General features: G+C 53.5%; 3 protein-coding genes across 4 annotated transcripts in view; 1 reads left to right on the forward strand and 2 right to left on the reverse strand.

The window, feature by feature from the left end:
* Positions 1-200: 200 nt before the first annotated feature.
* On the reverse strand, positions 201-2,756 carry PITHD1 (PITH domain containing 1). Its single transcript, XM_051638265.1, has 6 exons — positions 2,564-2,756; positions 2,368-2,411; positions 2,170-2,247; positions 1,354-1,458; positions 789-897; positions 201-558 (listed from the first exon to the last, which is right to left on the reverse strand). Exons 1-6 carry the CDS (start codon positions 2,747-2,749, stop codon positions 457-459), a joined length of 624 nt encoding a protein of 207 aa, XP_051494225.1. The 5' UTR covers positions 2,750-2,756; the 3' UTR covers positions 201-456.
* The window catches only part of PPT1 (palmitoyl-protein thioesterase 1), a 29,450-nt gene continuing 10,076 nt past the window's right edge, over positions 2,241-21,614 (forward strand). Inside the window, exons 1-2 of one of the 2 annotated variants that reach the window (XM_051638263.1) lie at positions 18,378-18,503; positions 18,824-18,899. Coding sequence is in view for 1 of the 2 variants with exons in the window: in XM_051638261.1 (XP_051494221.1) it covers positions 2,371-2,452 (82 nt within the window). In the remaining variant the exon portion in view is untranslated. Of the gene's footprint in view, positions 2,453-18,377; positions 18,504-18,823; positions 18,900-21,614 lie in introns of those variants that run through there. The other variant, XM_051638261.1, reaches the window with a different exon arrangement.
* On the reverse strand, positions 3,440-18,214 carry ELOA (elongin A). Its single transcript, XM_051638257.1, has 11 exons — positions 18,059-18,214; positions 13,252-13,308; positions 12,517-12,635; positions 10,440-11,655; positions 8,872-8,986; positions 8,373-8,528; positions 7,930-8,027; positions 7,479-7,659; positions 6,855-6,966; positions 6,410-6,561; positions 3,440-6,087 (listed from the first exon to the last, which is right to left on the reverse strand). Exons 1-11 carry the CDS (start codon positions 18,128-18,130, stop codon positions 6,026-6,028), a joined length of 2,340 nt encoding a protein of 779 aa, XP_051494217.1. The 5' UTR covers positions 18,131-18,214; the 3' UTR covers positions 3,440-6,025.

The raw sequence follows: 21,614 nt of genomic DNA on the forward strand, positions 1-21,614 counted from the left end.
CTGGGCACCCCGGGCACCCCCCGGGCTTACCGGGCCCTTACCGGGCACTCACCGGGCCCTCACCGGGCACACCCCGGGCACCCCCCGGGCTTACCGGGCACTCACCGGGCCCTTACCGGGCACTCACCGGGCCCCCCGGGCCGCCGCTCCCCGCCCGCCCCCCAGGCCTCCCCGCCGCCGCTCGGTGACCAGGCCGCAGCTCCGCGCCTCGGCGCCTCTTTTATTGTCACTCAGAGCAGTGAAACGGTACCGGACGCCAGCCCGCCGCGGGCTCGAGAGCGGCTCTGCCGCGGGCAGAGCGCAGCCGCCGCCAGCAGCACTCGGCTTCCCGAGGCACAGCCCGAAACCTAAGGCCGAGGCAGCGCCCTCCAGGCCTGCCGGGAGTCACTCCGGCCAGAGGCGGCCCCTGGTCCGGACAGCCCTGCCACGGCCTTCGGGAGGTTCCCGGCAGCCCTGTTAGGAGATGAAGTGAGTCTGGGGGGTGACTTGTTCCAACTTGTGATCGGCTGGGTTTGCTGAGGCCTCGTAATTGCAGATGGTGACTTCGTGGCGATGAGCCTGGAGATTCAATTCAAAGGATTGAGCTGGTTTAGTCTGTTCCTCCAGGAGAGCTGAATCCAATTCCCTCCTGTAACACCTGCCTGGCAGGAGCTGAGCAGGTTCCCACCTCACAGACTTCCCATCACAGGCCTCCCTGCACTGCTCCCTCTTCTTCCTCACCTCAGTCATGCTTTAAAGCCCTTTTTACACGATTAGCAGAGTTTGGCTCATCTCTGCTCTCAACCTACCTCTGTCCACTCTCCTTTCAGGCCGATATAAAAAATCTTTGTTGTCTCCGCTCCAAAGTTCTTTGGGAAGTGGATGGAGAGGTGGTAAACGTTGGAGAAACGGGCAACTCTGCAAAAAAGCACATTCTGAAACTAGAGCTACAGTTACAACTGTCCCTCTGCTGCCTTCCCACCTCCTCTCAGCGTGGCCCCCACACTGTGTGTGGCTCCTGCCCCAGTCCCAGCCAGACTTGAGGAAGCAGGAGGAGCAGACTCCCTCACACTTGAGGTGCAGGGACCAGCAACAAGCTGTCAGTGGGGCCAGGAGCAGGGGACACGAGACTGGGATGATTCTGCACCCCCAAAAACCCCTGTGTGACAGGCACAGACACCCCCCTGGCTCCAGGGAGGATGTTTTCAGTGAAAAATCCTGACCAGACAAGAGCAGGATGGAGCTGGGGAGGCAAATCCTACCCAGAGAAGCTTTGAGATGCAACCACCCTCTGCTAACACCTCCCTAAAATCTGGTGGCACATCAAGCAGGCCCTGCTGTGCTGGGGGGAGCAGCCCCAGGGCTGGAACCTACTTGGTGGGATATTCCAGCTCTCCCGTGGGATCCCGGTTCAGGCTGAAGGTCTGCTCTGGTTCTCTGGCTGTGTCATCAAAGGACATGTGAGGAATGTTCCTGAACCTGGGAAGAGACAGAGGAAACCCAGGAAATGATTAACAGATGGGACAGCTAATTGGTTTCCTCCCTGGATTCTTCTCAAGCATCAGAAGCTGGATTTGCTTTGTCTTCTAAGGAAGAAAAGAAACGTCACCAGCAAGAAGCCCCGTGTTCCAGAACACCCCAAACTAAAAGAAATAACAACAAAGGGCAAGAAACAAAGCTTGGGGGAGACAGATCCCAGCACAGGTGGGCACATGAAGGGACCTAGATCCCCGTGCACTGGAGACCAAGGAAAGTCAGGGCTCAGGAGAGGGGTGGTTTTTTCCCCACAAGCAAGAACCGTGGAGCACTCAGGACTTTTTCATTTAAAAAAAGGGATTACTGAGAAGGCTTCCTCTCCCTGCAGGAGCTCAGGAAGGCCAGCTGGCTCAGCACAGCCACACCACACAGTGTCCTGGCTGCAGGGCACTCATCACTTGTGTCCCCCCTCCCGGGCCTGTTGACCCTCCTGCAGCAGGTCGGTTTCTTCACGGTGTATCCCCCAAATGTTCTCCTTAAAACCAGCACCCGTTTCTCTGCAGGAAGAGCAGAAAGTTGCCACCCTTCTCCCTGGACAAGGGGCAGTTTCTTTTTCCTCCTGGCTCTCTGGGACAGCTGGGGTGCTGCCTCCTCCCAGGCCACCTTTAAGGTCTCCAAGCCCAACCCTCAACCCCATCAACCCCTTTTCCTCACAGCCTCATCTCTGCCGGGTGTGAATCGTCATCTTCTCCCATCACGATCACTCCTTTTAACTTCACGTTGCCTGTAAACCTGCCGAGGGACACAGAAACGGGGTGTTCGCCTCCGTGCTGCCCAGACCAGCCCCGGCTACGGCCGGACACGGCCGCGCTTCAGCCGCGGGGCACACGGGAGGGCACGGGAAGGACTCACGGGATGTTGAACAGCAGCTCCTCGTCATCGTCGCTCTCTACGAACTGGAGAGAGAGGAGCAGGTCAGGGCCGGCCCCAGCGCCAGGTAACGCGTGCGTGGCGCCGGGGAAGCGGCGGGACCGGTGGCCCCGGAGGGGCGGGGGGAACCCGCGACCCCCCGCGCTCCCCCCGCCCGCCCCGCCAGGCCCGGCCCTACCCGCGCGCGGTCGCCGCGCTCCTCCCAGGCGCGGAAGACGAGGGCGCCGCTGCCCTCGCGGCGCTCGTTCAGGCACTGCAGGCGCTGCCGGTCGATCCGCAGGTAGAGCCCCCAGGCCGCCCCGCGCCCCGCGGGCCCCGCGGCCCCTTCCCCGCAGCAGCGGCAGCGCCCGGGCCCGTGCGCCATGCCTGGCCACGCCCCCTGCCCCGCCCACAATGCCTGGCCACGCCCCGCTGCGGCCCCGCCCACAATGCCTGGCCACGCCCCCCCTGCGGCCCCGCCCACCGCCCGGGCCCGTGCGCCATGCCTGGCCACGCCTCCCTGAGGCCCCGCCCACCTCCCCGCCCGGGCCAGTGCGCCATACCTGGCCCCGCCCCCTGCCCCCCAGACCCCGCCCACCTCCCCGCCCCCGGAGGCCCCGCCCGCCCCGCGGCCCCGCCCACTCCGCTCATCGCCACGGCTCCCGCGCGCGGTTCTGCCGTCGCCCCGCCCACCCGGCCCCGTCGCCCCGCCCACCGCTCCTGCGTGTTGCAGTTTCCCCGCCTTAGCCCCGCCCACCCGCTGCGTGCCGCCGTGGCCCCGCCCCCCTGCCGTGGCCCCGCCCCCCGCCGCTCACTCCACGTGCTCGCTCCGGGACCGGGACCCCCGGCCCGGCCTCGGGCGGCCCCGGGCAGGGCGGGCTGCGCCTGCCCGCAGGAGGGGGCACAGCTGGACCTCCCGCCGCGCCAGGGGGAGCTCGGGGCGCGGAGACTTGGGGCGTTTGGGGCAAGGAGGGGAAGGGGAGCAGCCCCGGGCCCGGTGATGCCCCGGGCAGGGGCTCCCCAGGACACGGGGACCCGGTTTCGCTGCTGACAGACCAGACACACCAGGCAGACGTTTTCCAGTGTTTGGCTTTTATTGAGACAGGACTTTTCCTCTTTTCATATAACTTATCTAATTAAAATATTCATATTAGTTACCACCAAAAAAAAAAAAAAAAAGGAACATAGAAAATTGTATATACACAGTTAGGGACCAAAATACAAATGCAATTCCAAGTCACTCCCCCGCCTGCCCGTGTCACTCATCCCACCACCAGCAGGGCAGCACGAGGGGAAGAGGCAGCTCTGCTCAGCTCCTTCACTGTAGTGTAGCACAGAAACATTGCACAAGTGTCACACCCCGGGCAGGGAGAGCACTTTTACCCCAGACTTCCCTTAGTTTGCGTCTCATGGAAGCAGCCCTCCTCTGTCCAGCTTTGGGCAATACCCACATCTGAGTATTGAGCTGTAGGGTTCATTAAAATGGCAGTTTAGTGCCCAAGATCGTTCTTGGGCCTCACCCAGATCCACTGGGGCCTCATCACTTCCCTCCCCTCTGCCCCTACCCCAAGTACAGAGGAGAAATACAAGGTAGCACAACAGTCAGCAGAAGATAATATATTGTTATCTAATTAAAAATACAGCAAAATTAAATACAGCAAAAATGCAGGAGTAAGGAGCCATTCATTTACAGCACGACACACACTGAAATGCTGCAGGGGAACATGAAAGCATCTGGGACTGTAACAAACTTACAGCACGTGAGAGTCTGAGAACATTTTCCCAAGACCTTCAAAAGAAGAACAGACTAAATAAACAAGAGACAGGTGCTCAGAATGGTTCTAAAGAAAGAACAAGGAGAAAGGAAGAAAACAAATCAATGGAAACCAGACACACCGAGGGATTTTCCTAGGCCCCTCCAGGAGGACTCCTCCCAGCCAGTTTTCCTCCAGTCAGTGCACACAGACAGCTCCATCAGTCTGGGACTGGGCAACCACAGAAAGCCAGCAACAGAGCTTCACAAAAGCTGCCACCACTACCAGCATCCACTCCCAGCACCTTTTCCACCCAGAGAGCAAAGTCCTAATGCAGCAAATATGGCTTGGAACAGGAAAATCCCTTTCTGATCCAGTCAGTGCTGACAGAGGCCAGCTCCCTCACCACTTGACCTGGGTCTGACCAGCTCCATCCTCTGCCTGCACCTCTGGGTGGGCTCCCTTTAGAGGCAGATGAAACCCTCAGGCAGGAACATTCACCTCAATAAAGCTTCACATTCAGCAGAAAGTGCCTGGTTGAGTCCAGCTCCACCCCCGTTGTGGCCTCAGCAAGTCCACTCAAATCACACCCCTCCTGCAGCTCCCCCGAGGAGCTGTGCTCCAGAGCACCTCCTCACACCTCCACCAAACCCACCAGCTGGGTCCACCAGGTCACATCACACCCCCTTTCCTTCCAGAGCTCCAGTTCCTCAGACACCAGGTACAACCAAACTTTTAGAACTCCTGCTACGAAGCACACACACATTAAAAAGAAACCACATTCCATTATTCACTTCCCTCTAACCCCAGTCAAGTGGTTTCAGGTTCAAAGACTAAAATCCTTGCTTTTTCCAAAGAAGGGGCAGAGCAAAACATACAGGGAAAAGACAGGATTTAAAGTACCAGCTTCCCAACTGGAAATAAACCCTTCCTAGTTCCACACAGAAAACAAGATAAAAGTATTCCTTCTTTCCACTAAAAAAAGGCAAACCAATGCCTTCACTGGTATTTAAAAACTGGTTGCAATTCCAGAGGCAAAATCCCCTCTCTCTCTCTCTCTCAAAAAGTTAAAATCTGACTTGGTGCACAGTAAAATTTCTCCCCAAAGCCCTTGTAGTTTAATCCCAGTAGCCAGAAGACAAGAGCAGCAGAGGAAAAAGTCCCCAGTGGCCCCTGGCATCCCTGCACAGCTTTGTAAGCATCTGTACCAGATCTAGAGGAACAGCAGAGAGAGAAGGCAGAGAGCTACAATTTTATTAACATACAGGAGCAGAGAGCAAAGCCTTGGGACTTGATGTGCTTGCCAAAAGATCCACGAGCAGATGGGCCACCAGTCCCACTGTCCCAGAGAGTCCAGGTGGGACTTTGTGCCCAGCAGGTACCAGATGATGAGGAAAGTCTCCCATGACAGCCAATATCCACTTGGACAGATGGATTCCTGCCAGCTCCAGGCACAGAGCCTGGCCCTTGTACTGGATTAGGAGGGCAGAGACTACTGGGAGTGACATAAATAATACCAGCAGGATAGTGGGGTAAAATATTAATTAAAACCATTTTATAATTTATTAAGAGGTTAAATAGTAAATAAGTCTCTGGATCTTCCACTCTCAGCAGGTGCCAAGACTTCACATTTTCTTGTGTTGGGAGACTCTGTACACCCTTCTTTTGATGGATGACAAAGCTAAAAACAGGATGTTCAGGGCAGGGAGAAAACAGGGCAGGGCTTGACACTGAGAAAGGGACCAGAATAAAAGATAAAATACTGTGCTGTTGTCTTGTGCAGATCGAAGCTTCTCCCAGCAGCTGCAGCCTCCAAAGAGTTCAAAGAAAAGGGCTGTTTGGGGACCTTCTCCCCCTTCAGTGCCACTTCCCCACAAGAGGGAAAGTCCCAGATCTGCACTGCAAACTTATCTCCGAGAGAACCTGTTTTTAAAAGCTTTGATAGTCTTTGCCATCATGGGTGCAATTTCTGCAACAAAGGAAAAAGAAAACCACAAATCAAACAAACAAACAAAAAGAAACCCAAACCAACCCACATATTAAAAGCAGCAGTCACAGAGTAGGAGAGCAGAGAGCAATTCAAAGCTGCAGCTCTGGCAAAGTAGATGCAAGGGAGGGATAAGTTTTTGGAAGGAGGAGTCTGAACCCAATCCCTAGGGAGAGGAGAGAGGCCACCAGCATCAAGCCTCCTGCACAGCCTGGGTTTCTCTTACAGCAGAAGCAGCAGATTGGTGTATTTGCAAAGGAAGAGCTCTAGGAGACCACAGGGATGTTCTGTGGTTTGTACTTACTCTTCACTGGTGGTTTCCTGGGGTCGTAGGAGGAGAAGGTGCTACCTGAAGACGGGACAGAATGGGCGCTGCTGGTGCTGGGCCCATCGTAGGACTGCTCCTCACTCACACGAGTCTGGCTTTTGCTGGATGTGTACAGGACTGGTTTTATCCTGAAACAGGGACAGGACAGACCTTTCAGGACAGGAGTCACTGTGGTTTGATGCAGTTCTCCAGACACAAACCACACTTGTCAGCAGCAGCGCAGGCTGATACCACACAGAACCAGCAGCAACCAGGACCTCCACAATTCCCAGCCACAAAGAGGCCATTACAGTGACAAGTGTCACTGCAAAAGGACCTCCCAGACACACAGTGACCTTATCCTGCCAAAGTCCAGAGCTTCAGGGCAGGGGCTCACAGGGAGGGTGGCCCTGAACAGCAAGGGCTACTGAGCAACACTCACTTGGTCTTCTCTGGCAGAAGAGGTCCTCCAGTTCCAAACTTCTCCTGTCTCCTCCGTACGTCCCGAGGGGGCTTTGCTGCAGAGTTCACAAATGCCATTTTGGCCACTCTACCTGTAGGAGGCCAGAGGGAAACATTGCCCAGATCCAACTTACTACAAAGGAGGGCCCTGTCTTATTACAGCAAACTCCAACCACCTCTTCCCAGCCCATCCATTCCAAAGCTCTGGTGATTGTCTCCTCCCTCATGACTGAACCCTGCAGTCACAACATGGGAGAAATCAGACTGATCAGGTCAGTAGTTCTCATTATATTCATCAAAAGAGCAGGAATGCTTCCCCCTGGCCCTGAGTTTCTTCAGCCTCAGCATGGAGAAGCCACTCTAGAACAGGAGGTGCCTCTGCAGCCCAACATGTTCCTGCTGTAAAATCTTGCCCCATCCAGTCTGCACCCACAGCACCGGGTGAAACCCAGAGCCTGCCAAGCCACGGAATAGAGGCCACCACGTAAAGAACAGAGAGCTCAGCAACCTTTAGATCGTACTAAATTTAAACCAGTCATTCCAGAAGACCTTCCCCATAGAGAAATATCCCAGCTTCCACTCTGGTCCCTCAGTCCTGCTGCACCTTTGGGTTTGTTGGCGTGGGCTGAGCCGATGTTCCGCGCCAGCATCAGCAGCCGCTGCTCCCGCGCGTCGTGCAGCCGCAGGTACATCTCCCGCCAGGACTCAAACTCCTCTGGCTTCTCGTTCTTGAAGTCTCGGAGACAGTGATTGTGCCAGAGTTGATCCGTATCCTCAATGAGGACCTGCAGTCAATGCACACGTGGGCTGGGATCCCTCCTGACACCCTCCCTCCCCTCTCCCGCAGCACCGCCAGCGGCACCGGATCGGCAGAGGGCAAGAGGCTGAGGGGGCAGCGTGCAGCAAGAGATGGGCAAAGGGCAAATTATGGAACTCAGGACTAGCCAAAGCCACCTCTTGTTATAAAGAGTGTTCTTTACTACTGTGCTGTTGCAGCTGAGGACAGACCATCGCTCCCACCCACCACCACCCCCTCCCCAGGCCGTGGCACTCACGTGGTTACACTCCTCAATGCGGTACAGCTGCTCTGGGGTGCATCTCTCCAATACTGGCTCCAGCACTGAGAAAGGGACACCACCCACCTCATAGATTGCTAGAGAGAAGCAAGATGCACAGAGAGTATTAATTCAGCTCCTTCCTTGCCAAGAAAAGGGCATGACACCCTGAAATGCAGTGGAGAAAACCAGCAGTGCTGCACAGCACCACAGAGAACATAGGGAAGGAGAAGAAGGGAACCATAAGTGTAATAGCTCTAGTGAGTCACCAGGCACCAGCACCTCTAAGTTAAGAAGTGCCTGAGTTTTCAGGGAGATGTTTCCCTTGTGACAAGGGGCAATGGACTGTTCACATGCTCCAAGCCAGACAGAAACAAGTTACGAAGACTTGAGTGCACCTGCAGGGAAACATGACTGTGAGACAGATGAGGAAAGGTACTTACAGTCAATGTTGTTACTGAGGACTCTGATGCACTGTTGATACAGAGACATCATCTTTGGGAGGTAGGCAGTTTTAGAGCCTGAATACACCTGCATCTTGGAATTCAATCGTCGGCCTGTAAAACCTGCTTCACTCTCTTCAACTGGCGAGGACACCGCTGTAAAGAGGAAGGCTTGGAGTAAAAAGGGAGCAGAGTAAAGAAGAGCCCACCCTGAAGAATGGCACGGGAGACATCTTAGAATCGCCCAGAAGGGTCAAGTCTTCTCTAAAAAACCTGCAACCTAGTTGAGGAATGGCAAGTCCAAAGCTCAAGCCTCAAGAAGGGTCAGCAAAGGATCCTCCTGATTTCTGCTACAGCACGTGGGAAAGCAGCCACAGCTCTGGGCAGCAGAGGCAGGACACCAGATCACAACAGAAAGACTTGAGCCCAGCCAGCACCCACTGCCTCCCTCAAACAGTAGCTGGAACCCATTTCAAACCTATTTTCCTGCCCAACCTACCTTTCCTTTTTGTCTGGGAGCAGGGAATGGACTCAATTGAAGGAAGAGGGCGATAATTGGCCTGGATCGGCGGCAGTGGGATGTCTGGTAACGTTGGTACCACATCTAAAATTATCTGGAAGGAGAGGATGTACATGCAAGTAAGCTGAGAATACAGGAGGATGTTACATCCTGCCAAACAGCACTGAGCTCTTTTGTTTGATATTTTGAATAAGCCTCCCAATGCTGATCAGCTTCCTCCAGGATACTGTGACTCTGTCTAGGTTGTCGATACAAAGACACCAAAATTTGGGACCTGAATCACTCAGGGAACCCCACAAACTGAGGGAAACCTACAACTTTTCTACAAGGCACTTACTAGAAAGAATGGCAGAGCAGGAATTTACAGATCACTTTTTGAAGAGCAAATTGTTTCCAAGTTGATTTAAAAAGATGAAGCAGTGAAGGGTTTACATGTTAGTTCCTATTTATGTACAAAGCCCTGGCACCCGTGGGGTAAGGAATATGGCCAGAAATATTGCTTCTTTTTCAGAAAAAAAGTCTGTCTTCCACAGTAAGCTGTGTTCTAACACCAGTTCTCCCCTATTTCTGGAGACCAACAGATTTAGTTAAGAAAACTGCAGGACTGATATGGATAAAAAAGGTCCATTTTAGAAAAGCCATGAGGATGACCAGAGGACTGGAGGACCTGTCAGAGGAGGAGAGGCTGAGAAAACTGGGTTTGTTCAACCTGGAAAAAGAAGGCTCAGGGGAGACCTTATTACCATGTTCCAGTACTTCAAGGGTGGCTGCCAAGAAGATGGAGACTCCCTGTTTACAAGGAGTCCTGTGGGTAAGACAAGGGGTGATGGGCACAAGTTGCTCCTGGGGAGATTCCAATGGGACACAAGAGGTAAATTTTTCACCATGAGGACAGTCAGACATTGGAACAGTCTCCCAAGGGAAGTGGTGGATTCCCCCACACTGGACAGTGTTAAGTCTCAGCTAGACAGGGTGCTGAGCCACCTCATATAAACTAGAGTAGTACCTAGAGAGGTTGGACCAGATGACCCTTGAGGTCCCTTCCAACCTGGTATTCTATGAAAAGCCAAATACTTCAGAGACACAGGAACCTTGCTGGTAGGTGGGGATGCACTGCACACGAGGCCAGATTCTGAGCTGACTCACATCTAAACATACTCTGTGTGCTTAACAAGTGTATCATCTCCCCATGTTTTCATAGGGCTGTTTAGCTAAAGGTCTTCCCTGTTACCTTCCCCATTTTAATCAACAGGGGTTTGCCTGTTGCGTTTTCTTCTTCCCCTCCATCTTCACCCACTTCTCCAGCAGAGTTCCACTCTAACAGCACAAAGCAATGCCTGTGGCTCAGGGCATGTGAAACACACCATGTGTTCCAGCAGAAACTGGGAATCACAAACCTGGATACCAACCAGACACCACAAGCACACTCTGGTGCAGAACACAGCCCAGGACCTCCAAGGGGAAAACTAATAAGCCTCAGATGGCAGAGGACCAAAAGCAGCTGATCCCACCTTCTTTGTTCACTTTCAGATCCTTCAAAACCTTACCCTCTTTGGTTTGGGAGGCTCTGGTAGATTCTTCTCTGCCTTTTTCTCACTTATTCTCTTGTGGCTTGGACTTTTCCGACTCGAGTTGGAGCTGTTGGTGCTGGCTTTGGATCCGTTCTGTTTGCTGTGCCCTCGGTCCTTCTCCACAGCTGACACAGAAGCTTTGACCACTTTCTTTTTCTTTTTCTGGGGCTGGTCATAGCTGAGGTATGACTCAAAGGACATGGTAGGTTGTTCAAATTCATCCTCCACTTCCCCCTCCCCAAAATTTGAGGAAAAGCCCACAGATTTTTTGTCCATGTCGGAGACTTTGCGTTTCCCCTCGGAAGACTTTAAGCTCCCAGAAATGCCCTTTTCTTTAATCCTGTTTGACGAGTCACTCTCAGCTTTCCGTTTCTCCCGCTCGCTGGTAGAGGTCTCCAGGCTCCCCTTGGGCTTTTCCAGTTTGCTTTTCTCAGAGTCCCGATGTTTTTGCTTCTTCACATGGTTGTCCAAAGACTCTTCCAAGTGCGGCAACGTGTGCAACTTCTCCTTTCTGGAGGTGCTGCCTTCTCGGTTCTTCTCCTTCTTGGTGCCATCTGACATCCTCTGCTTCTCCTTTCTGCCCCCTGCCACGGGGGCTTCTTGGAGCTGCTCTTTAAAAGAGGTCTTGTGCAATCTTTCTGGGCTGAAGGCAGAGGTTCTCTCCTCCCCTCTGCCATCAAGTCGCTGCTTCTTGTGAGAAGACTTGTGCTCTTTGCTTCGACTCGCGTTCCCTTTGTCGTAGAACTCACTGGGGTTCCTCTCTCGGCCCTCCCCCAGCTTCTCCTGAGAGCTGTGGCCTTTGCTGGCTTTCTGATGAAATACTGTCAGTTCCTCCTGCTCCTCAGAGCCATAGGGGTCTGTGTAATTATCCTGAGGGCTCTCACTTGGCTCAGGTGACACAGCTTGTCCATAGTCCGAGTACTCCTGATCTGAAGAGAGCACTGGGGAAGATCTGCCCCAGCCCTTCCCCTCCTGGCTGCTATAGCCATAAGTCTCGTGGGCTCTCTCAGGCCTAGGATACCTCTTGGACTTCTTTTCCCTATGATCTGGGCTGTAGGGCTGGCTGCAAGACGGCTGGAAGGTTTCTGAATACTCCTGGTCAGGTTCCTCATCCTCTCTGAGAGAGGGTTCTTGATGTCTTGCGCTCGAGCTGCTCCTCTCGTAGTTACGGTCTTCAGAGTCTAGGTTATTTCTGAAGGGATTAAGGAAAAATAGTTAGATTAAAACTTCCCAAAATGAATGAAAAGAGCTGCTCCCCATGGACCACATGGACTGGAACCTCTCTTATAGAGGATGAAGGTTGTATTTGTACTTTTGTGGCAACACAACTCATTCTCTCAGGCACAGCAACGTTCAGAGATTTAGAAACTGCATTTCTAGTGCAAGAATTTATTAAGTATTTTTATTAGGACTAAACACTTCACTAGAGACAGACACGTACAGAGGCCTCTCCCAGCCCACACCCTCCTGGCTGTGTGGTGCCTGTGGGAAGCACGTCCCCCAGTTACCCATGCAGGGATACCACAGCCACCACCATTCTCATGAATAACTGGGTTTTTATCACCCACATCAGAATGATCTCATGGCAGGGTTCAGCACAGCTTTGTTACTACAGCGTGCTGGCCAGCAGAGCTCTCAGTTTCCATAGGATTTCTGCACTTAAAAGCTTTCTTTCAAAGCAAGACACTTCCTTGGCTTGGGCCTAGGACTTCCTCTCTGCAGCATCACCAAATGGCAAGCAAGCAGAGTGCACCTCTTGCTTCACTGAAGGCACTTTTCTGGCCTCTGCTGTTCATCTCTTCATCAAACTGCAGATTCTTGAAAAATGGTCTCTACTTTCATGCAAAATGCAGCCCTCAGCAACCCAGCACTGCAGCCAGCAGGGGCAGGTTTGGGATAAATCCCAAAACAAGGCAAAAACCCCAGGCAGAGTTAGCACGCTCGTGTGACGAGTTTTTCCAGAGCCTTCACTTGGTCTGAGAAGTTTAGAATCTCTCCTACAAAACCATAACAAAGCTTCATCCATCAAGATAAACCAAACAGGTTCACTGACCTGTCTGCTTCCTGGGACACTGGCACCAGTTTCTTCCACCTGGCCACGAGGTTCTTGGCGTAGTCTCCGACGAGCTCGTGTTTCCGCAAACTGTTCACAGTCTTCCCAACACCAGTCTCCTTCAAGAGAGAGCCAAGACATGAATTCATCTTAGCAAAAACAGACATCTAAACACTGCTAACCTTCCCATCAAGTTCACCTACTACCTATCACTGCCACAGAGAAAGAGACTTCCTTGATCTAACAGCAAAGATATCACGTGTTTTCAGCGGCCATTGTGTCGTTTACTACAGTTCTGTAAATCAAAGAAGATTTAACTCTGCCTTAGTCAAACGTTAACTATTGGTATTAATAAACCAAGTTAGTATTTACCATGACTGTTGGTAAGTTTGAAGACAAAAGGCACTAACAATTTTCAGGATTAGCACTTCCTAACTTCCTGCTGATTCGGTCAGGGAGCGTTAAGAACCTCTCTGATCCTCATCTCTCAGTCAAGCATTAAGCTCCTGGAAGAACTGAGGCTGACAACTGTCCTCCATGGCTTCACACTTGCTCTGAAACACTCCTTCCCATGCCTGGAGTCTCCAGAACTTTATCACAATTGTTCCCATGACACCAGGCTGTAGCAGGTGGCCAAGGCAACACGCCCCATTCCAAGGAAAGCAGCATTTCTGCACCAAACATCCTGTGACTTGACAGACACGTTGAAAGTGTGAGAGATTTCACAGCTCTTACCACAAGAATGTCAACTGTGATGGGCAACTCAGACAGCCTCTTCAGACTTTTCAGCAGCTGCAGAGAGAAGGGAAGTGTTCAGACTTGTCATACTGAACCACATACTGTGATTAGAAAGGAAAAAAAAAATACCTCCACTGCATGAGAGGTTTTTAGAAAGATCCAAGTGGCAGAAGCTGCTGTCTTGCTCCAAATCCACCTCCTGGGAAGCTGAACACAAGGGCCAACTGTAAAGAAATGATTGCCTCCTCACCTGCAAGGGCCCATCTGAAGATCTTAAAATGTACTCAAATATTAATGCTTTCTCCACACAAGACTGCAGCTTATCTTATCAAGGACTTAGAAGCTTGTGGCTCTCAGAAAGTGGTGCTGAGAATTACATCACTTGTTGAGAGGAGGGGGGCAAAATATTAAGAGTCCTCTCTGAAGTTCTGCAATCTAGGTCATGGAATTGTCAGAGTTGGAAGGGACTTCTAGAGATCATCTAGTCCAGCTCACCCACTAAAGCAGGCTTGCCCAGAGCCCCATTACTCAGGACTGCATCCAGAGGGGTCTTGAGTATCTCCAGAGAAGGGGAAGGAAGCATCTCTCCAGAGATGCTGAGGGAAGGAAGATTTCTAGATACTCTTACAGATCTAAGAGGGAACCCATATCTCCCCTGCAGACCCTCCACTGTGCCAGTGCTGCTGACAGTCTGTGTCCTCAGTCTGTGCTAAAAAGGCAACTGATCCCTTCCAAACCCCTGCCTCTCACCCCACTCTTTTCCCTTCATTATACACCAGTGGAAAACACAGACACACTGCCAGGCTGCCCTGCTGGCCAGGGAGGGCAGAGGAGCCCCCTCCGACCTGCACCCCAGCCAGGGGCAGCAGGTGACGGGGACAAACTTATACCTCTGCCACCCAGGTGGTTCAGGACATGACTGCAGAGATAGCTGCCCACTTTTTAGTGACAGCACAGAGCAGCACACCCCTGACAGCCTGGCTGGTTACACCCCTCAGCTCAGCTGCAGGCACAGAGCAGCCTGCTCAGTGTTCCTGCAGCACAGCCTCGTGCAGCCCAGGCTGTGCCCAGCAGGGCTCTGTGTGTCCAGCAGGGCTCTGTGTGCCCAGCAGGGCTCTGTGTGCCCAGCAGGGCTCTGTGTGCCCAGCAGGGCTGTGCTGCACGCCCTGCAAAGGGCTGTCCCTGATCCAGAAGCTCTGCTCTTTAAAGCACTGTGCTCATGCTCAAATTAGCAGTCAGCCTAAGCCATCCCAGTCGCCCCCACTGCCACCGTGCAAGGATCAAAGTGGTTTAGAGGTTTTGTTCCTTTTGAAGGAAATCAGTTATTTTCACCTGTTTGAAGTGTGCCATCACTTTCAGGGAGAAATACTCCTCGACCCAGAGGTGAAGGGTTCATTTAGCTTAAGCAGAAGCCCAGGACAGGTCCTGTTCACCAGAAACCACTGCCCTATCTCTTTTACTTTTAGGACTTCCTTGCTGTGGCCAAAGGTTTAGGTGTTCTTGTTTTAGAAGAGTGAAACACTGATTTAGAGGAGTGTAACCGTGTTTCAGCACTCCTGACCTGGGATGCTGAGGGGATGCAGTAGTTCCAGCTGTGCTGTAACCACAGCTAACCAGGTCTAGCTTGACAAGCCCTCAAACTAGAAGCAGCAGAGGTAGAGACACAGCCCATCTCTGCTGCCTTCCCTCCAGCTGCCACCACAAGGCTTGGCACAGCTCAGGGGTCAGGATTCCTCCAGGAAAGCCAAGATCCTTCTGGCATCAAAATCACAGGGGTTTGGACTGATGTGCACGAAAGGCCTGTTAGGAAGGGGACAGGAAGGGAGAGGAAGAAGGATGGATCTTGTACTAGGTAGGAAAAAAAAAGTAAAATGGGGCACTATCAAACAATAGCATCTCTGTAAGCTGATTACCTGCCTAGAGAGGTTATTTCAGAGCTTACAAAATCTCCCTGTGAGAGTAAGAACCAAGGAAAACTCTTTACAGCAATCTTAAAGCTGCTGGATCTTTTTCTATCTACACCCCCCTGCAGCATCTCCAACAGTTCTTCTTGCTCCTCAGTAATTTGCTGCCTTCAGGGCTGAATTCCAAGAAGAAAAGCACTGTTCTCAACAGGGCTCATCTCAGGGTTTTGTATCACCAGTGGAAGTGTGGTTTGAGACCAGGGGACCCATTTGATCCAGAAGATGTCTTGGGGGGACTTGTTCCACACCCACTGCATTCAATGGCTGGAAAACTCCACACATCTTAAAAAAAAATAAATCAAGAGCTGGCTTTATGAGAGGCCACCACACACATCCCTTGGCCTACGTGCCTCTTTACCAAGCTTTTACACCTCCACATTAATTAGAAAGGTTAACACAGGCTGAGTTCAGCAGCCCCGCCAAGCTGTAAATCTCCAAGTGACACTGTCAGGAAATGAGGCATTTTTGTTACCCACAACATCAGGAATGCCCTTATCTGACAACTCAAGATATCAAAACCTGTCGTGACTGACACTGTCCAAGCAGCACACAGCCTGGCAGTGTCCAAGGAGAGACATATCTGGGAGCTGTGTCCATCCAGCACAGCAAAACCTCTGTGGTCCACATGCATGAGACACCTCCAATGCCACGAGGCTTCAGAACTTGTACTGATCTGGATTTCCTATGGAAACGAGTCCACCCCACTGCCTTCAGCTGGAATCAGCCAAGCAGACCCAAATATTGCAGCTCAGCTCAGAAATAACCCAGATTTTACAAGTCCTGTGAGAAAAGGGCAGCCAGGGAGAAGACAGAAAACACAGGGCTTGTATCTTGCTAGACACCAAATGAAACCCATATGAGAAAGCTCTTCTAAAACACCCCAGCACAGAGTAAGAGTTTCAATAGATCAGCCACAAGACACAAACCATAAAAACTTCACTTAGTTCCAGCTCCCATCAAGTTTTGTTTAACATGGGTGGATTGTTTTATTTTTCTAAAAGTAGCCAGCCAGGTCATGACGGTGCTAATGACCCAGGTTAGTATCAAATTACTACAGCACAGCCTGGCCCCTCCTCTCCCTGAAGATGCTCTTGTTCCTGTTTCCTTTACCCACTTTCTTCCTTGGTTCCTGCAGCCGAGTTTGTATCATCTCTGCCGGGGGAAAAAAAAACTACCCAACCAAAAAAGACTATTTCCAAGTCGTTACAGCAGTGTCCAAAGTTTCACTCATAGGGTTCTGTGCCAGCAGCCTGATTTTCACCCAAAACCAATATTCGTATTTCAAGCCTTTCAGGAAAACGAGTTGTACACGATACTGGGCAAATATTATTCTTTCATATTACTGATAAATATGTATGAAAAGGACAAGGCAAGAAAAGCAAAGGCTGGAAATGGTGTCAAGTGTGGGTGGCACCCAGAAGTGCCCCGGGTTGGTCTTGCAGGCAGGGTAAAGCTGTAGCAGCTGCAGAATGTGGTGGAAACATTATTGCAGAGGAGCCCAAAGTCATTGCAATAGAAAGGTGCCCAGAAGATGCATCCAGACAAATCAATGGCAACTAAATTCACGCCTAGAAACACTAACTCTGCGGAGGATCCGGTTGAAACTGTATCAGAAAGAAGAGGAGGTCACGGGAGCTTTCTGCTGAGGGAGGTAAAAAGCTCAGAGTCCCTGTCCCAACAGCTGGAGAACCCTGCCCACCTCTCCCTGCCCTTGCAGAACTGCACAGGATCAACAGAGAAAGGAAGAATCTTTAACACCACGAGGTTACTGGGGGAAGAGTTCAGGCTGTGCAAATAGTGCCCCAAGACTTTACAGCACCCAAGAAACACAGACCAGCAGTTACTGCCCTGAGCTGGCAGCAGGGTCAGGAGGCAGGAGCTCCAGTTCTCTGTGCACAACCTGTGAGTCCATGTTTGACGTCTTGTCAGTGCCACGGAACCCAGAACTCCCTGGGGTTGGCTCCTCAGCGGGTCCTGAGCTCCACTGTGGGAGCCCAACGTTCAAACCCTGCTCTGGTTTGGGCTGAGGAGGGGGAGGAAAGGAACCAGCCCCCCCATTGCTCTGCCCCCGGCACCCACCATCTCACAGGGTCAGCACCTGGGGATCCATCCTTCTTCCCGGCTGGTGGGAGGGCTTGGAAAACAAGTGTCTCTGCAGGTGTTTGCCTCGGTTAGATCAGCAGAGCGGCCACACAGCCCTCGCTGTGACACGAATGACACGAAACACGAACCAAACACCTGCCAACAGCCCCAACGGACCCTCCCCCTCTAAAATCCAACATCCCAGAGAGCGGGATAACAGCACGAGGCGGTTCCGTGCCGGAGCTGCATCCCAATTCCAGATTTCAGGCGGAGATGGGTGAGAAGGGGGGACCCGCTCGGGGTCAACATGGAAACTTGGCAGCTTCTTGCCCTGACCCCAACTCCCCGGGGAACCCCGGGGAGTTGGGGTCAGGGCAAGAAGCTGCCAAGTTCTGGGGTGGTGGTTCCAAGACGTGGCTTGGCCGTGACCCCGGCTCTGCCCTCTCATCCCCTCCTCACGCCGGTCCCCGCCACCCTGACCACGTCACCAGAGCGAAACTCTTCCGCCAACTTCTCCCGTTGCTCACTCACTCAACCCCCTCCAACCTCCAACCCCATCCAACCTCCCAACCGGGGCCTGCCAGCCCGGCCCGCACCGGCGGCACCACCGGGACCCCCCCCCCCGGGGCCCGGGAGGAGCTGGGCCAACCCCCCCCGGGGGTCCCGGCGGAGGGCAGGCCCGGCCCCGCTCCCCCGGGACCGGAACCCCCCCAACCCCCCCGCCCCCCGGTCCGCGCCCCCGCCTGCCCCCCCGTTACCTTCCTGGGCTCCGCGCCGCCCGCCAACCGCGCCTGCAGCTTCCCCACAACTTCCAGCACCGACTCCGCCATGTTGAGTGCTGGAGAGGCCGCGGCGGCGGAAACGGCTTCACCTCCCGCCGGCCGCACGGCGCTGCCCCGCCGCCGCCGCCGCCATCTTGGCTGCGGGTAGGAACCGGAAGCGGCGCGGCCGCTCCCCGGGGCCCGCCGGCCGCCATAACGGCTGCGGGCAGCGCGCGCCGCCGCGGCGCCATCTTGAGGGCGGGCAGCGCCGCCGCGGCGCCATCTTGAGTGCGGGCAAGGGCGGGCGGTCCCCGGGGAAGCGGCGGCTTCGAGCGGCCCCGCCGCGGCTGCGGGTCTGTGGGTCTGACTGGCGGGCAGAGGGAGACTGAGCAGGGCTGGAGGTGCAGCTGCCGTCCCTGCAGCAGCAGGGCCCTGCCCCCAGGTGTGCCCCCAGGTGTGCCCCCCTGCAGCGCAGCCCGGCTGCCTCCTCCCTGCCTCACCCCGGGCAGCGGCCGCCTCAGGCCACCCAGCTTTTGGTTGACTTTCTCCTCCTGGTGCTGGGCTGGTGCCCTTGGCCGGAGCGGCGCTGCCTGGATCCAGCCCTTTCCACGGGCCCGGGCGCTCTGCTGAGGGCAGCCGGCCTCAGGCCGCCCCAGGCACCGGCTGGGGAGGTGTAGGGGGGTAAGAGCAGCCAGCGGGTTGGGAGGGGAGAGGAGGAGGTTGTGTGGAGAAAGCTGAGGGGCTCCATCGCTTAACTTGCAGAGCCCAGCGCTGGTCAGAGCTTCCCCTTGGAAGAACCGGTCTTAGCAGCGAGGGAAGGAGGAGACCAGGCCTGTAGGTGAGTCATGGAGAGCCAGGCCTCACCCGGCAGGAGCTGCAGGAACTTTGTGTGGGGACTGCTGAATAATGGGAACAGTGGGACAGGGGAAGATTCTTGTAAAAGGGAGGAATTGTGGCAGCAAAACAGTGCCAAGAGCTGGTGTCCAGGTGGTTTTTCAGGCCAGCTCCGGGGTTGCTGTAACTGACCTTTCTTGAACCCAGGGCTGGGGGCACCAGCAGGGAAAGGAGAGTGATTCTCTCTGGTTAGATATTTAAGAAAAGAAGCAGGGTGTCTGGGTATCTGTGGTGTCCCTGCTCTCCCCTTCAGACTTTGCCCTGAATCCTCTCTTCTGGCAGGGACTTTTACTAAATTTTTCCCTTCTTCTCATTTTTGATGGAGTCTCATAATGCCTCCCTTCTTTGCCTGGTACTAAATACAAGCTGATTTCTCAGTTCCAAGAAACCTGATCTTTATGGCCAAGTGTAACAAACAGTACCCAGACATGTGAGACAGCCCAGAAGCAGCTATTTCTGGCGGGCAGGTTTGTTCCCTCGTGTATTGGCTGCTTCCTCAGAGAAGCTGAGGTCACTGCTGAGTTTCAAGCTGGAGTTTTGAGGTGGAATTTGGGAAGATTCAAAAGCTGGATTTTTATTGCTAGTGGGTTTTTTGTCCCTTTCACCTGCTTTCTAAACTGGTCGCCCAGTTCGTGGGTGAGAAGACATGGAGAGAGTCCAGAGGAGGCCACAAAGATGATGGGAGGGCTGGAGCAGCTCTGCTCTGGAGACAGGCTGGGAGAGTTGGGGTGTTCGACCTGGAGAAGAGAAGGCTCCAGGGAGACCTTAGAGCACCTTCCAGTGCCTGAAGGGGCTCCAGGAAAGCTGGGGAGGGACTTGGGACAAGGGCAGGGAGGGAGAGGACAAGGGGGGATGGATTAAAACTGGCAGAGGGGAGACTGAGGTTGGACATGAGGAGGAAATTCTTTGCTGTGAGGGTGGTGAGACCCGTTGGCCCCTGGGCTGTGCTGCCCACCTCCTGCACAGCACCGGTGCAGGATGTGGACCAGGCAGAGCCTCTTTGGAGCTGGGAGGCTCCTGGGGAAACTGGGAACCTCATTATTTAGCAGGAACCCATTCTGTTGCTCTGGGGAGTTCCCTTTTCCCCTGCTGGCTGTTTCCCTCAGCCAGTACCAGCCTGGACCCAGCCTCTGCTTTGTCTGGATTCATTTTAAGGCAGATTTAGTGCTCTAGGATTCCTGTTGCCTTTCAGGTTTTCTTCTCTGTGCCTCCATTTTCTCTTTTCATATTTAAATGACAAGGTTTGTTTCCTAAATCCCAGTAAACCTGTCACTGAATTGCCAAGGGATTACTACTCAAAGAAAGGAGTAACCATGGCAACCAGACATGCAGTATTTTGTTTGCACCTAAACCTGAACTTCCCAGAGGCTCTGCCCACGGTCTGGCTCAGCCACCTGAGCCTCCACACAAGCCTTTTGTGGCTCCTGGTCCCACCCCTTGGCCAGGAACTCACTGAGCTCTTCCTCCTGCTCTGTGGAGGGTTTCATGGACCCGCTGCCAGGTCTCCTTTCTGTTTCTGGCATGTAGCTGATCCACCTTTCCCAGCCTGGCCTTTGTCCCCTGGGGCATTGCTCTGGGGACACAGCAGTTCCAGCTCCCTCTTCCACACCAGCAGCTGCCTTCCTATCCTATACCCAGCTTTGGCCTGGCAGGGAAGAGCTGTCACTCTTCTACTGCCAAGACCCAACAGAGGGGACAGTGATGATGCTTGGGGACACCTCAGATGGGTGGCACTTGCTGTTTCCAAGCCAGGCTGGAGGTTGTGGTGGCAGGAGCAGCACCGGGCTGGCCTGGGGCTAGTGTGGCAGCAGTGGCAGCTGGGATCCTGTCCTGTGCAGCACCCTCCATCTGCACTGCCTGGCCTGGGTGCCATCTGAGCTGCCAGCATCTCCCTCCTGCAGCTGACACAGGGATTGCTGGATGGGGCAGACACAGAAGCCAGCAGGACAGAAGAGCTTTTCTCCTCAGCCTGCAGCACTGCAGAGTGGACTGGAACAATGGGGGGGAAAAAACAGGAAAAACCCTGGAGTAACATGGGAAAGTCTAGCACAGCAACAGCATCACAAGAGACTTTCAAAACAACAGTAGTATTGGTATTAGGTACAGAAAGTGAGAGGGAGTTGTTCAAGGGAAAGACATTTCCTATTTACTCATTGAGGCCAGATACCTTCAGCCCAGGAGTGAACTGAACCTTGACAGCAAGGAAAGGAGCTATGGGAGCAACTGACCAAGACCCCTTGCTCTTCCCAGTGCTGTGCTCCAGCCACGTGCTGCTGAGCATCCAGGCTTCTGGGTTTGTTCCCATCTTTTTTGCACAACCCAGTGAAACCACAACCAGGAAGCCAAGGAGTTCCTCTCTGGAGAACCCCAACGTGCCATGGAAGTGCCAGGACCTCCAGCAGAGCAGGCTGGTTTGCACCTTTCACAACTCACCAGAACTGAGCAGCCTGCAGAGGTCACACTTCATCTAAGTGTGTGGATTTTCACTCTAAAATAAGAGTTCACATCAGGTATAAAGCCCTGCCAAGGCAGAACATCATTTCTGTTCAAGTTCTACCTTCCTCTGTGCCTTTGAGCACGCTCAGCCTTGTGTATTTTGGAGTGGGCTCCATCCTGGACAGCTCTGGCAACCTCCCCCAGCTTACAACTCCAACAGCCT

Source organism: Apus apus, chromosome 21, assembly GCF_020740795.1.
Source record: "Apus apus isolate bApuApu2 chromosome 21, bApuApu2.pri.cur, whole genome shotgun sequence".
Classification (NCBI taxonomy): Eukaryota; Metazoa; Chordata; class Aves; order Apodiformes; family Apodidae; genus Apus; species Apus apus.

What these genes read in the sequence shown, in the direction of transcription:
- ELOA (XM_051638257.1), bottom strand. Translation starts at nt 18,130, where the DNA reads ATGGCGGAGTCGGTGCTGGAAGTTGTGGGGAAGCTGCAGGCGCGGTTG. An exon ending in CTCCCAGACAAAAAGGAAAG is followed by an intron (nt 8,529 to 8,871) that starts GTAGGTTGGGCA and finishes TCCTCTTTACAG; the next exon opens with CGGTGTCCTCGCCAGTTGAA. An exon ending in CCACGCCAACAAACCCAAAG is followed by an intron (nt 6,967 to 7,478) that starts GTGCAGCAGGAC and finishes GGCCTCCTACAG; the next exon opens with GTAGAGTGGCCAAAATGGCA.
- PITHD1 (XM_051638265.1), bottom strand. Translation starts at nt 2,749, where the DNA reads ATGGCGCACGGGCCCGGGCGCTGCCGCTGCTGCGGGGAAGGGGCCGCG. An exon ending in GAGCTGCTGTTCAACATCCC is followed by an intron (nt 2,248 to 2,367) that starts GTGAGTCCTTCC and finishes GTCCCTCGGCAG; the next exon opens with GTTTACAGGCAACGTGAAGT. An exon ending in TGAAAGGAGAGTGGACAGAG is followed by an intron (nt 559 to 788) that starts GTAGGTTGAGAG and finishes TTGAATCTCCAG; the next exon opens with GCTCATCGCCACGAAGTCAC.